This window comes from Lotus japonicus, chromosome 1 (genome assembly GCF_012489685.1).
Source record: "Lotus japonicus ecotype B-129 chromosome 1, LjGifu_v1.2".
NCBI classification, from domain to species: Eukaryota; Viridiplantae; Streptophyta; class Magnoliopsida; order Fabales; family Fabaceae; genus Lotus; species Lotus japonicus.
In genome coordinates, this window is record NC_080041.1 from 51,677,095 (window position 1) to 51,692,219 (window position 15,125).

The 15,125-nt window shown below is 38.8% G+C and overlaps 1 protein-coding gene and 1 pseudogene across 1 annotated transcript; both read left to right on the top strand.

Annotated features, from left to right (window-relative positions):
• Positions 1-12,976: 12,976 nt before the first annotated feature.
• On the top strand, positions 12,977-13,534 carry LOC130731906 (uncharacterized; annotated as a pseudogene).
• Positions 13,493-14,824, top strand: LOC130737806 (uncharacterized). The gene has a single exon (XM_057589654.1). The coding sequence runs from the start codon at positions 13,493-13,495 to the stop codon at positions 14,822-14,824; it is 1,332 nt and encodes a 443-aa protein (XP_057445637.1).
• Positions 14,825-15,125: the final 301 nt, after the last annotated feature.

Consider the following 15,125-nt stretch of genomic DNA (forward strand, 5'->3'; position numbering starts at 1 on the left):
AGATTAGAGAAGATTTGAAAGGCCCAAGTTATCCTTCCATTTCTGCAATATGCAGAAATCAATGAATTCAAAACTTCAATTTTCATAAGCCCAATTTTTGATAGCAGGGAGTGGAACATCTCCACAACTTGCAGGAAAACCTCACGTTTCTGGGGAGCTTTGCAGCAAGCATTGGGAACCAAGCTGAGGTTGAGTTCCGCTTATCATCCACAGACGGATAGGCAGACGGAAAGGACAATCCAATCACTGGAGGATCTTTTGCGAGCATGTGTGTTGGTCCATAAAGGAAGTTGGGATGAGCTGCTGCCATTGATCGAGTTCACATACAACAACAGTTTCCATGCTAGCATAGGGATGGTGCCTTACGAAGCTCTATATGGTCGGAGGTGTCGTACACCCCTTATGTTGGCATCAAGATGGCGAGAACTTGGTTATTGGGCCTGAATTGGTTCAACAGACCACATAAGAGGTGAAGCGGATCCAAGAGAGGATGCGGATTTCGCATAGTCGTCAAAAGAGTTATGCTGACAACAGAAGGAAAGAGTTGGAATTCCAGGTGGGAGATCATATTTTCTTGCGGGTCACCCCGATGACAGGTGTCGGAAGGGCAATCAAGTCAAAGAAGCTGTCTCCGAAATTCATTGGACCGTACCAGTTTACGGAACGTGTTGGGCCAGTGACATATAGGATTGCGTTACCACCATTCCTATCCAACATTCATGATGTGCTTCATGTGTCGCAACTACGGAAGTACATGGCTGACGATTCTCATGTGATTGAACCTGACGATATTCAGCTTAAGGATGATCTAACGATGGTGATGTCACCCATCAAGATCGTCGGCAGAAGTACCAAACACTTAAGAAACAAGGAGGTGTCCTTGGTGAAAGTGGTTTGGAATCAAGCGACGGGCGACGCACATGGGAGCTAGAGAGTAAGATGCGGGAGTCACATCCCGATTTGCTTGTGGAACCCTAAGTTTCGAGGGCGAAACTGTTTTAAAGGGGGTGGTATTGTAAGACCCTGACCTTGTTAAGTATTTCTATTATTATTTGAAATAAATAATGAGTATGAAGTTTACTGAATGATGAACTCTTGTTTGATTGACTATATGATGTGATGAAGGTTACTTGAGGGCCAAGGAATATGGTTCTTGGCCATATGGTGAAGAGAAAAGAGAAGAGAATGTTTGTCTTGAATTTATCTTTGATTTATTTGGAAAAGATTGGGTTTTATTATGAGAGGACACGATAAGATTAGTTATTTATTTAATTCAGTTTTTATGTAATAAAAATTGAATAATTGAATTAAATTCAATTAAGCATGTGAAGGGAAGGAAAATAGGGTTTTGAAACCCTAGTTGATTGTTGTGGCCGCCGGCCACCTAGAGTGTATGTGGGAAGTTTTTGTTTGATTTTATTCCTTTTAATTGGTAATTAATAAAATTAATTAGATGTTTTGGGCTTGGGCTAGGGAATGAGGAAAAGAAAAACAAAACCCCAAGTCTCCTAGGGGTATAGCCGTCGACCATTGAGAGAGAGTAGGGGAGAGTTGGTTTATTTTTCACAAAGCTGATTTTGGAGAGCAAATATTCCTTCTATTTTCCTTAGAACTTCAGAAGAGAGAAAGAAAAGAGAAGAAAAGAAAGAGTAGAGAGAAAGAGAGAAAGAAAATGCGAGAGAGAGCAGAAGAGAGTGAGGCCGAGAGAGAAAGAGGGAGAGATCAAGGGAAAAGGGAGGAGATCGAGCAAGGTCAGAGGAGCAAAGGATCATCTTCTCCATCCAATCATCATCTTTTCATCATCCTTTCACACCAAAAACTAAGGTGAGGGCAGATCTGGTCCGAGTAGAGTCTAGGCGAGTTTTATGATGAAAATCTATGATTTTATGTGGGAAAAATGTAAATTTTTGGTGGGTTATGCTATGGGAATTTATTTACATGATGAGATACTTTCTTTATGTATGAATATGATACAATGTTTCTGTTTTCACCGAATCCTTGTTGATCACATGTGAAAAGTTACTATTTTTCCACTATGTTGCCTAGATTGGACTTGTATGGTATAACATGTATTGGATCTGAATTTGGATGAGATTTTATGATGAAACGCTATTGGAATTAGGCTTGAGAAACTTGATTCAATAAGATCGAAAAATTTGGAAAACCCTAGCTTAAAATGTGCACACGGCCGAACCCAATTTTTAGGGTTTCGGCGGATTTTTCTTATGTTCTTTTACCTATGTATTGGCAGGATGATTTGCTATTGAATTTAGTATTATGATTATGAGAATATGAACATGTGATAAATGGTGTTGGTTGGCCGAACCCTATGCTCTCTAGGTGTAACGCCCCGATTTCTCGAGTCTCACACAGTAACTAAACATCATGAGTTTTCGTAAAGAATTTTCGTCGATTTATTCATTAACCATTAATTAGTGACAAAGATTCGTTTTACTGAAAACCTCTTAACTTTAATTATAAACCAATTAAGATCGAAACGCGCGGATAAATACAAATAACCGATATAACTAAAATGATGCTTATAATTATAATGAAAGTACGGTGGCCACACCCATGTATGTAAAAACCACATTTGAAAAATTATCAACTGTATTACAATTAAGGAGTAATCAAACCATAATATGAAAGGTTCAACAAAAATAGAAAGTAATCAAAACTCGATGTTTTCGCTCTCAGGTTCCCAAAATCAAACTACCGTTCAACTCATTCTTCATCGTCACTGCAGATCTCAACGAGCTCAACCCCAACTAAATCCTGGTCCCGACAGAACTTCTTCGAAGGCGGCTCAGCTACTGGCAAAGACTCTAGGGGAAGATCAAAAGAACCGAATACACAACAAGCATTCCCTTCGCCCCACCAAACTGGCACTTCAGGTACTTGGCTCTTCAACGCCACATTGTCGTCAAGCCTTGGCTCCTCAACTAGTGCCTGAACTGGAACCACATTCTGCTCCGCTGGTACTTGGACTTCATCAGCTACTTCTTCAGAAGGATCTGTCTCCACTGAAGCGACTTGTGAACCTACGTCCTCTGGGTAGTAAAACCTTAGTGGTGGATAAGGCATGGTGATCTTTCCTGTCATCCGCTGAATCTCCACGATGTTCCCATGCTTGTCCTTTCCTGTGAGCTTGACATCGCCGACATAAACTCGGCGAACCCCGGACGTGTCGGATGTCCAGGCCCGGTCCCTCTCCTCATCATACAGCTTCATCTCCCAGGAATGGGTCGTCGCAGTTATCTTCACGACCATCTACCCCCACAAATAACACAAAAACAAGTAGTGCAAGGGTCAGGTCACAAAACATCACAATAATAAAGTAATTCACAGTATGTATTAACCATTCGCTTTATAGCATTTATTTATATAACAATTAGTCAGTTAAGCTAATGACGAATCCTCACTTCACACAACCCACCAAAACTCCTTGGCCAAATTTCAAACATCCGCAGATGCACAATTCACGTGGAGCCGCAATGATCCACAAAATCTCAAGGAGACCGCAATCAACCTTATCACGTGGAGCCGCAATGATCACAAAATCTCCCTCGCGTGCAAGTTACCGTTTGTCTCTAACGACACCATCGTTCTCATGGTCCATAGTCTTCACTAGACCTATGTTCCATTAAATATCTCATTTACTTGCAAGCGATTAATCACGTTTCTCTTTGTTAGGGCTCTAATGTCGACCTAGAGTCTTACAACATACGTCAAATTAAAATAACGACAAACAATCACAGTCACATTGGGAATTACAGCTAGATGAGCGACCATTTATAACGAATTCTCGATTAAGCATAATACAACGCATATGGATAATCATAATCACAAACTCATGAATTATAAATCACTACAAATTCATCAAGCGAGGCATCTTACGACTTGTGCATGAAAGCGAAAGAAAAGATTACTCCGAACCCTTAGAAATAGGGTTCGGCCGAACCTCTCCATGGCCCTTAGGGTTTGAAAAACTTTTTCTTTTCTTTCCTTTCATTCACATAAGCCTTAGTACAGCCCCAAACCTCAATTTAAACACTCAAAATTTCCAGATTTGAATCATCATCAACAAACATCATAAATCATGTTGTAACAAGTGGAAAACAAGTCATGTTTAGCAAGTTGTCATATGAACTTCACATAAGATCATAGATTCTTGGCAATCACAACAAATTATAGATTAGAAAGCATGGTATTTCAAGCAAAAGTCCAGCAAGCATCATGATCACAAATATTATACAAAAGTAATCAAGATCATGGTTTTTCTCATGGCAAAACTTGGCAATTATCCTAAGCAATCTACCTATCCTAGACCAGCACTTACCTTGAGTGAATGGTGATGGAAAAACAGAAGTTTTGAGATGAAAAGGTGATCAACAAGTTGCTGTCCAAGCACTCCTTGCTCTCTCTCCCAATCGGTCTCTCCCTCTCTCGCCCACGCTCACCCTTTCTCTCTCGATCTCTCGCTCGTTCTCCCTTTCTTTCTCTCTTTTTTTCCTCTCTTCTCTTCCTGTGTTTTCACGTGAAACAGTATGGTAGCACTTCTATTTCTGAATGAGAATGAAAAATAAGGATTTCCCCCCTCTATTCCCTAGCTAAAATCGGCGGCCAACTCAACATATGGGCTAGGTTTTGTTTTCTCTTTCTCGTTTTCCTTCACTACTTGGCCCAAGCCCAAAATTAAAAGGTCAAATTAATTTAATCACCCAACAATCTGAATTAACCCCTCTTAATTACCATTTAATCAGAATAAAAGTCAATTAAAACAACCAAACCCCCTTCCCCAAGTAACTATGTGACCGGCAGCCACAAGGAGTTTTTAGGGTTTCCAAAACCCTAATCTCCTTCCTCTCCTTAGCCCAAGTCAAGCTTAGCCCACTTAGGGTTTTATCACACTTTACTCCAGCTCACATCCTCTGATTAGTTAATTAATTACATAATTAATCACTAATTAAAAGGATTAAAACAAAATACAATTTCTTACTTTTAGCAAAATTCGTAAGAACTGTACAGCCAGACCTACAGTGACTAAAACATAAATATCTCAGGCTACAGAGGTCGGACTGACATGAAACCAACGAGAGAATTTAGCTAACTCAGAGAGCTACAACTCTCATGAAGGAAGCTTCTCAAGATTAGGTCGTTAAGACCTCTCAAAAATTCATACAAAGTCACGGACAGAATTGCAAATAATTCAAACTTCACTAAATCTTCACTTTTAAGTGATACAATAATAAGTTTAGGGTCTTACACTAGGGATGAGGCGTTTGTCTTGCTTACACTAGGGATGAGACGTTTGTCTTGCTTACGTGATGAGAGTTGCATGTTGACTTGATGCTCTTGTGAGAGGAAGGGATCAAACCCTAGACCTCTTAAGATTATGCTATGTATGATGCCTTAAATAGCTTACTTCCATAACTTGACTTTAGTAGTAAGCCTAGTGAATGAGATTTAGCTTGCAAGTAGTATTTCATGGCTATAGTGCTAGAGTAGGCTATGGACCATGAGAACGATGGTGTCGTTAGAGACAAACGGTTACATGCACGCGAGGGAGAACTTTATGGATTGACTCTGTAGTCTCCATGTGACGACCCTGACTGAGTCAAGGGTTAGGGATTGACTGTGTGGTCTCCCCGAGAAAGGTGGGTTGACTGTGTGGTCCCCTCGAGATTGTTCATCTGCGGATGATCGTGATTGGCCAAGGTGAATGTGGTGGTTGTGTGATGGTGAGGACGTTAGCCTAACTGAACTATTAGGTTGCTAACTGAGTTATGAATATGTATATATATCCGTACTTATTCATGCGGTAATATGCGACTTATTTGATTTATTTGCGAATATGGCATGAGATCTGACCCTCTATTATCTGTTATGTGTTTGTTCTGGGGGGCCCAGATGGTGCGGACCACGAGTTCGGTGTATTCTTGGACGCTGACACTCTGTGATGAGGAGAACGACGATGCCTGGGTGTCCGACTCATGCCAGGTGCGTCGCATTTATGTCGGCGGTGCTAAGCTTACGAGACGTGACAGCAGAGGAGGAATCATCGAGATTCAGGAGCTGGAGAACGGGAGGGTGAAAATGCCTTATGCACCCCCTCATTTCCAATTCCTTATGGACGCGGGATCCAGGACCTCATCTGCACAAGTATCTGAGGAGGAGCTAGATCCTTCGGAAGATATGGAGATCGCTTTGGGGCAGCCAATGGCAGGACCCAGTGCACTAGTGGTACCAGACCCAATGGCCGCTCCCGACGAGCAGAAGACTAAGGAACAGGGAAAGTCGCGGAAGAAGCTTAGAGGGTTCTTCGATCGGTCGGAGCTTATAGAAGTAGATGAATCAGAAGAGGAGTCCAAGTGAACTATGCCTATCTGTTGGGTTGAGAGATCGTTAGCACCGTACTTTATTTACTTTCTCACTTTGGATATGTCTTTTTCAAAGAGTTGATGTAATTTTACTTTGAGGATCTTTTCAACGATTATCCTTATTATGTTATGGATTAATTTAATGACAAGGTTTACGACTATTTCTTTTAATTCCGCAAGTTAGCTGATTAAGTTTGAAAAGTTTCGTCATAATTGAACCTTTGTCATTAATTAAAGATTAATAATTGAATCGACGAAAATTCTTTACGAAAAGTGGTTAATAGGTTACTGTGTGACACTCGAGAAATCAGAACATTACATAAAGATTCAAAAATGAAGCATTATAATACATGAAGATCAGGAAGGGAGAAAATGAGTACATGAAGATCAATGGTAACAGACTAACAAGAAACTCATCCATGTCAACATAGTTCTTGTTGATAGATTTGCATGGTAAGTAGCAGCTTGAACCTATAGCATTACACTACTGACTAATCTGAAGCATGAAAAATTGAGGATATGATAAACATTAAATGTAGAAACAAATTTGAGAAAGGCAGTAGGGGAAGAAAATTAACAGGGTACTCATCATGTCAACATAGTTCTTGTTGATGCTTTATAATTATGTAGAGATTTGTACTTTGTCACTACTATATTCAGACCGAACATTTTAGTGCATGGAAGTACTTTTGATGAAAAATATAGTTCCAAGTTTCTTTTCTTACACTTCTATCTGTAGCTACGTTCATTTTTGTCTCTCTTCAATTATACCCCTCACATCAATTATGTGTTTTCAATTTCAAAGTTTTAATTACCACCTACCATTAATTAGTGAGAGAAAATGATGAGGGTAAATATGAAATGTATGCATTTTTTAAAAATCAATACACTAATTAGACACATTTAATGTTTTCTTAATAAGCGCAAATTTTTGTATTAGGTCTTATAATTAGGAATAGAGGGAATAGATGCTAATATGTGAAGAATTTGAAAGGCACATGTCCTAAATAACTATTAATTAGAGCTGATATATGGTGACCATGGGGTCCCTATCTTGTTAGGTCCCATAAGCGCAAACATAAACACACATTATATAAAGAGCTAAAGAGATTGTTGAAACTGTCAAGAAGTAATAAAAAATTAATGTAAACAAAAATAATGAAGGATTCAATTGAAACTTGAAAGGAAGAGAAATATGAAGATGATTGATCACAAATAAATATTATTGGTGGATAAATTAAGAATCGAATAACAACAACATTGAAGAGAATATGCCATCTAAATTAAGTTTTCTCTTACCCAGTAGAACTAATTCCCGTAGTCCTTGCACTCCGCCAGAGACGAAGAGAAACGCCTCTGACAGGGTCATCGTGCTCGTCAAACTTGTCGATTAGGGTTCCAATGCGGTAATCCCATAGCTGGATGACGCCGTTGTGGCGGCTGGCGAGGGAAACTGAGAACCTTGCATACTAAAAACTCCCATGAAATCTGTATCAGCCTGCAAAACCCACAAATAAAAATCCAGGCAATAGAATCTAAAATTTAGTAAACTGAAAACCATAAATCAGTTAAGCCCTGAATCCTTGAGATGTCGTTGTTGTGCCGTGGAGAGGATTGAGCCGCGAGCTGCTGCTTGTCACGAATTTGTTCGACAAAGATCAACAAAGACGAACTCGAATACGAAAAACATGATGCAAGATGGAGAGGGATTTGAGGGGAGGAGAAGAGCGGAGCAGTGTGGTGGAGAAAGGAGAAGATTTTGGAAAGAGAGAAGCAGGAAGAGAAGAGCTTTGTGTATTAGCTTTAGCTGTAAGGAGAAATCAGGGAACATGTGTCAACAGAACATAAGAGAAGCTATCTAACAAATTGACACGTGGAATTTGCTATCTAACCAATTCACACGTGGAATTTTTCTTATGAGATTGAACCAGGAGCTGCCATCTCACCAAATCAGTCTTATAGAAGTTCTTCTTTTCTAATATACTAGTGTTTTTTACCCGTATGTCTATTGTATTTGATATATCAATCAATTCATTGATTATTAAAAATATATTAAACAACAGATGAAATACAAGAGTCTGAAATGCTAAGAAAAGTGGACAAAAAGACTTATCTTCTAGTCCAGGTTAGGATCAACAGGAACTCTTTTCACATTCTTACTCGTGTGTTGCACGGGGAATATGTATATTGTATTTGATGCGTCAATGAAGACCTTGATTATTAAAAATATATTAAACAATAGCACAAATCATAGATATAAGGAATTACGAACATATTTATCATTAAAAAATGATTGTGATACTAGCACCACAAACCCATTGTTAAGAGGAACACCTTTTTTCAAGACAGTAATTCCAGTTTTCCTTCTCTTGTATATAGGGAATCCATCGTCATCAGTAGTGGTGCAATTCTGGATTTTTTTGGGAAAATGCTTAGAACACTTGCCATCCACCATGCAAACAGATTTCGGATCAATGGCACCACATGGCTCGTGAATCATGTAAGACGAAACCGCCTTGTATAGCTTTGGATATAGTTTGGGGTCAGGAAGTTTTGCTGATGAGTGCCGCTATTTGGCACGAGACTTCAATGCACGAGCAAGCACGAGAAGTCTTGTTTTTAAATTTTTGTTTAAATTTAATAAAACAGAAATTCAATTAGTTGAAAACATAAATCCCTAAAAATCTGCAATTTTATTTTTACCTCTCTTTATCTTTCTCCAATGGCTACTCGGATTCAATTCTCCTCCGGAATCACAATGACCTCAGCGAAGTTGTCGGCAGCAAGGGTGAGGCGGTGGTGGGCAACAAGGATACTTCCGTCGGCGAGATGGAGAACTAACAAATTGGCGATGCAGTTCACTGCGAGTTTAAAGTCCACTGCCATCCCTATCTCTTTTCCCCTTTCTTCTTCTTTGTTCATTTATGCAATTTTACTTCTTTTTACCATTACTGTGACTGCAATTAATGGTTTCTCCCCATATGTTATTAATGCCATCATCTAAAAAATTTGCAAGCTAGCACGTCGTTGGAGAAGATCTGGGATTGCAAGTTGCAATTGAGAACAAATCTTGGAAAACATACATAAACAATGACGTGCATAAGCTGAAGAAGACAAACAAAAAAAAAATTAAGAAACCATGGAAGAAAAGTGGATGTGAGGGACGAGAGTAAATCTCTCCCTGCTGAATCTTACAAGTCCCACATCGTGAAGGCCCTATCTAAGATCCCACATTTGAGAGTACTTGAACTAAGACATGGATGTTAGCTTTTGCTAAGATCTCAAGCCATGTAGGATAGCTCCAATGGTGGGATCTAATAAGACCCGGATCTTATTTTAAGGTTCCAAAATAAGGACTCCATTGGAGATGCTCTAAGAGACTGAATTTGAAGTCACCAGGTTAAGCACAGGACAAGCACGTGAGTCGTGCGTATTCGGCGAGAGAGGCCTCGTGCCCTTTAGCATTTTCCTTTGCTGATATGTGTTTACTTATGTCATCTCCTGTTTTTTCGAGCACATTATCTTCCTTGAACATTACACATGGAGCCCCCATCCTAGCATCACATTTTGGTGCACAGTTCACATAATTTTTGCCAGGAACTTTGTTTTGCATAATCATTCTCAGTCTGAAATATGAAACAAATCAACACAATGAATGAAAACAATAAAATATAATACTGGTCGGCATCGTATAGAAAGGAAATTGTAAAGCATCCAAATCAAGGAAGGATCTTGGAATCATATTACACTACTAGAAAAAGGACTTTTCACATCAGCGTTTTCACATCGGTGGATAAATTAACTGATGTAAAAGATAACGCAGTGGCAATATTGAAATTATATTGAACTTTTATGAGAGTTTTCACATCGGTTGGGAATATGTCTGATGTGAAAAGTAATTAGTAAACATTTTTTACAACGGTTGTTAGAATAAGCGATGTGAAAGCTAAATGCGGTGGCATTTTTGAAATTTTAATGAAATACTTTTCACATCGGTTATAATATAACCGTTGGGAAAAGTCCCTTTTTCTTTAGTTTTCACATCGGTTATATTAAAGTCTCTCTTTTGTTTAGTTTTCACATCGATTATAATATAACCGTTGGGAAAAGTCTCTCTTTTCTTTAGTTTTTACACATGATACAAAGGATTAGAAAACGTTGAAAGCTTTCTTCCTCTTTCGCCGTTGAAAACCTAAGTCACCTACGCTCTCGCCGTCGCTCGTCGTTGCTCGCCGTCGCTCGTGTGTTGTGCAGCTCCCTTTTCGCTGTTGCTCGCTGTCGCTCACCGTTCACCTCACTCTCATTCTCTCTTGGTCTCTAATTCCCTTGCTCCACTTCCGTCGTCGCTCGTCGTTGCTCGTGCAGCTCTGTGCTCCACTTTGATTCCTTGCGTTAAGGTGCGTTGCTTCCTTGTTCTTTGTTTCTTTGAAGGTTCATGGATTGGAGCATATTGTTTGATATGGGTTTTGATTATAGCCATGTGGGTTTAGTGGTTTTTAGGTCAACTGCTATACGTTACTTAGCATATTGTGTGTGTGTGTGTGTATTGAGTGGTTGGATATTTTGATAACAAACGGAACCAAATGATTTTGGTGAACTAATTAAATATTTTGATTCCATCAGTTATTAGCTTGTTTGTGGTGGGGACTGGGGTGTTTGGTTTCTGGTTCTTCTTTTGGACCTCTTTGCTTTGGAAAATTTAAGTATATCATGTTTTAATCTCATTAGCATGACTGTCAAATTTTTACATGTGTCAGTGTTTTTGATTTGTTATTTGAGCAGGGTTTTGTCAAGTGAAGACTTGACACATTGGTGCATAATCATATTCAGGGGAAGCAGAAGCTCTGAAGCAGAAGCTGAAGCATCCTTTGAGAAGCTGAAGCTCTGAGATTCACTGACTTCTGAGATTCACTGGCTTCACTTGCAGATTGTAAGCATCCCAAAACAGCTAAAGATTTTCTTAAGCCCACAACAACAAGAAACCCCAAGGTTTGATACCTCAATTTTGTTTTTTTTGTTAATTCTTACTTGATCTAATGAAAAAGAAAATGCAATGAATCCAATTTTTCCTCTTCATTTCATCTTGCAGGCGAAGCTATTGAGATTTGGAAGCTTCTCTGAAATTCTTCCTTCATCTTGATTCAGCATGTGGATTGTTAGATGAGCACAAGGTAAGGCTCCCTTCATCCTGATTCAGCATGTATGTGTGTGTGTGTATCTCAGAAAATTTGAGGTTTTAAGTGGCTTCCCAATAAAACAGGAAAATAGTAGTTTGGTGTTTCTTAGCTTGATTGGGGTTTTCAGTATTCACTTATCTCTAAAGTTTGGTGTGAATGCTGCGTGTCTCTAGATTGTCTTAGCCTGTAACATTCCTGATATGACAATCTCAATTATGATGTAAGTTGTATAGCCCATATATCCCATGGTGAGGGTACCTATGTAGCTATGTTGCATCGTTGGAAGCAAATGTCTAATTGTAGCTGCTATTTAATCTGGCGATCTTATTTACATTAAATCAAAGTAGTTCCAACTTTTGCTATCCATCTGCGAAGTGATGTTAGTGATAAGCCATAACTGCATAAGATGATATTTATGTGATAGTGATAATTGACAAAAGAAACTGTTTGGTTCTTGTGCCCCTGTACAAGAAACTGATTGGTACTTGCTATTTTATATAACATGTAAAGCACACAATGTTTCTATGGTTTTTGCCACAAACATGACATAGGTTTGCTTAAGCCTTGCTGACTAGTGTTGGGTCATTTTCTTATCTGATAGCGGTGGGCAGTAGATTATGCAATTAGAGTGTGTTGTGTAATTGCTAGGTTCTATCTTTGTTTCTTTGTTGGGTTATTGTGTCACTGTGTTAGTTTTCCAGATATTAGTTGGCTCTTGTGCTAACCTTTTCTTCTCATTTTCATGAACCTTGCCTCTTCATTCAAGCATCTTCTTAAAGTGATTCTTAGAAATGATTATGATGCTTTCTACATAAGAATCAATTAGATTTCTGATTCAGGAGTGATTTAATTTACTTATTGTGGGTGGCATGACAGGATTTCTGGTGAGAACAAGCATTATGGGATACCAACCAATCCTCTGTTGTCGTCTTGCATTCCTGGAGGTTCTTCAAGTGGTTCAGCTCTAGCGGTTGCTGCTGGCCTAGTTGACTTTGCTATTGGTGAGTTTACTTGGTTACCACTTTCATGTTCCATCATTCATTTCAAAAATGCTAATCTGTCCATTTATTTATTGCCTTTCCATGTTTTTGTTATTTATCAGACGTCTCAGATTTACACCTTCCTCTTCACGAATTCGGCGAACTCTTCCAGCCACTCTAGCTCCGGCAAACTATTCCGGCCATTGCAAAACTCTTCCATCTTGCTGTAAGTTTGCTTTCACTTTAAAACTATTTTCTAAAATTGGCTCTGAATTCGTGATTTGTTTTTGGCTTATTTAATTTGAATGCTTGTTCATGTTCGATTTTTTACAATTAATTTTTAGGTTGTCTTTAGCTTATCATTTGAAAAATGTTGATGAGTTTGGTTCTAGGGTCACAATTCTTTAATTTAGTATGTGATAATTTGCAGAACGTAGTTATGGATCGTAGTTGGATGAGAGCTAATCGATTAAGTGATGAGTTTGATAATGGAGTGGTTGAATTTCTAGAATTTGCTGAAAAGAATCTTCCGAACAATAAGGGACTTTTTCCATGTCCTTGTGTTTCTTGTGGGAACCGGGAGCCAAAACTTACTAAGGATGAAATAAGGGACCATCTAGCTTGGAGAGGGATTTGTCAAAATTATACACAATGGATATGGCATGGTGAAGTAGTAATGCCAAGTGTATCACAAAGAGAGAAAGTATGTGTAGATATGGATGATCGGCTGGAAGACATGATACATGATATTGGAGAAGAATCATTTAAGAGAGCGCATGTGTATGATACTTTATGTAAAGACAAGGAAGAACCTTTGTACCCGGGATGCACAAACTTTACACGGTTGTCAGCTGTGTTAAGATTGTTTAATTTGAAGGCGAAAAATGGATGGAGTGATAAAAGTTTCACTGATTTGCTTGGATTGTTGAAAGAAATGCTTCCAGAAGGTAACACAATGCCGAATCGTCATTATGAAGCCAAGAAAGTATTGTGTCCGATGGGCATGGAGTATGAAAAAATACATGCATGCCCTAATGATTGCATCTTATACAGAAAAGAGTTTGAAAACTATGATCATTGTCCGAAGTGCAAGGCGTCACGCTACAAAAAGAAAGATGGTGATTCTAGTGATGATGTGAGCACAAAGGGTCCTCCTGCAAAAGTGTTATGGTACCTACCAATAATTTCAAGGTTCAAGAGATTGTTCTCTAATGCAAATGACGCAAAGAACCTTAGATGGCATGCAGAAGAGAGAAATGAAGATGGAAAAATTCGCCATGTAGCTGATTCTTTGCAATGGAAGAAAATTGATTTGAAGTTTCAAAATTTTGGCAAAGAGTCGAGAAACCTTAGACTTGGACTTGCTACCGATGGAATGAATCTGTATGGTAGTCTAAGTTGTAACCATAGTTCATGGCCTGTTCTCTTGATAATTTACAACCTATCTCCTTTGCTGTGCATGAAGCGTAAATATATGATGTTATCTATGATGATTCCGGGCGCAAAACAACCAGGAAACGACATAGATGTTTATCCAAGTCCGTTGATTGATGATTTAAGATTGTTGTGGGAGCAAGGAGTTGATGTTCTTGATGCGTATTCTGGTGAACATTTCAATATGCGTGCCATGTTGTTTTGCACCATCAACGACTTTCCAGCATACGGTAATTTGTCTGGTTACAGCGTTAAAGGGCATAAAGCGTGTCCTATATGTGAGAAAGATACAAGTTACCATCAGCTTAATCATGGAAGGAAGACCGTTTATCTTGGGCATCGGAAATTTTTAGACCGTCATCATCCATATCGTAAATTGAAGAAAGCTTTCAACGGAAAATCAGAGTATGGTGTTGCGCCAAAACCCTTGACTGGAGAGGAAGTTTATCAACGACAACAACATGTGAAGGTTATCTTTGGAAAGAAACAAAAGAAGCTTGCTGAAAAAAATGTATGGAAAAAGAGGTCGGTGTTCTTTGATCTTCCATATTGGTCAAGTGTTGATGTAAGACATTGTATTGATTTGATGCATGTAGAGAAAAATGTTTGTGAAAGTCTAATTGGCACACTTCTTCACATTAATGGCAAGACAAAAGATGGGTTAAGTGCTCGTTTAGATTTGGCTGAAATGGGTATACGACAACAGTTAACTCCACAACAGATAGGTAACAAGACATATTTGCCTCCAGCATGTCACACTTTGTCTAAGAAAGAGAAAACAAGTTTTTGTGAGTGTTTACAAGGTATCAAAGTACCGCAAGGTTACTCATCAAAATCAAGAGACTTGGCTTAAAATCTCATGACTTTCATGTTCTGATGCAGCAACTACTACCAGTGGCTATTCGTGGAATATTGCCTATTAAAGTTAGGAAAACTATAACTAGGATGTGCTTATTCTTCAATGCAATATGTAGTAAAGTCATTGATCCATTGAAGTTAGACGAGTTGGAAAATGAGGCTGCAGTCATCTTGTGTCAGTTGGAGATGCATTTTCCTCCTTCATTTTTTGACATTATGGAACACTTGATTGTTCATTTGGTAAGGGAGATTAGATTGTGCAGTCCAGTTTGTTTAAGGTGGATGTATCCGGTAGA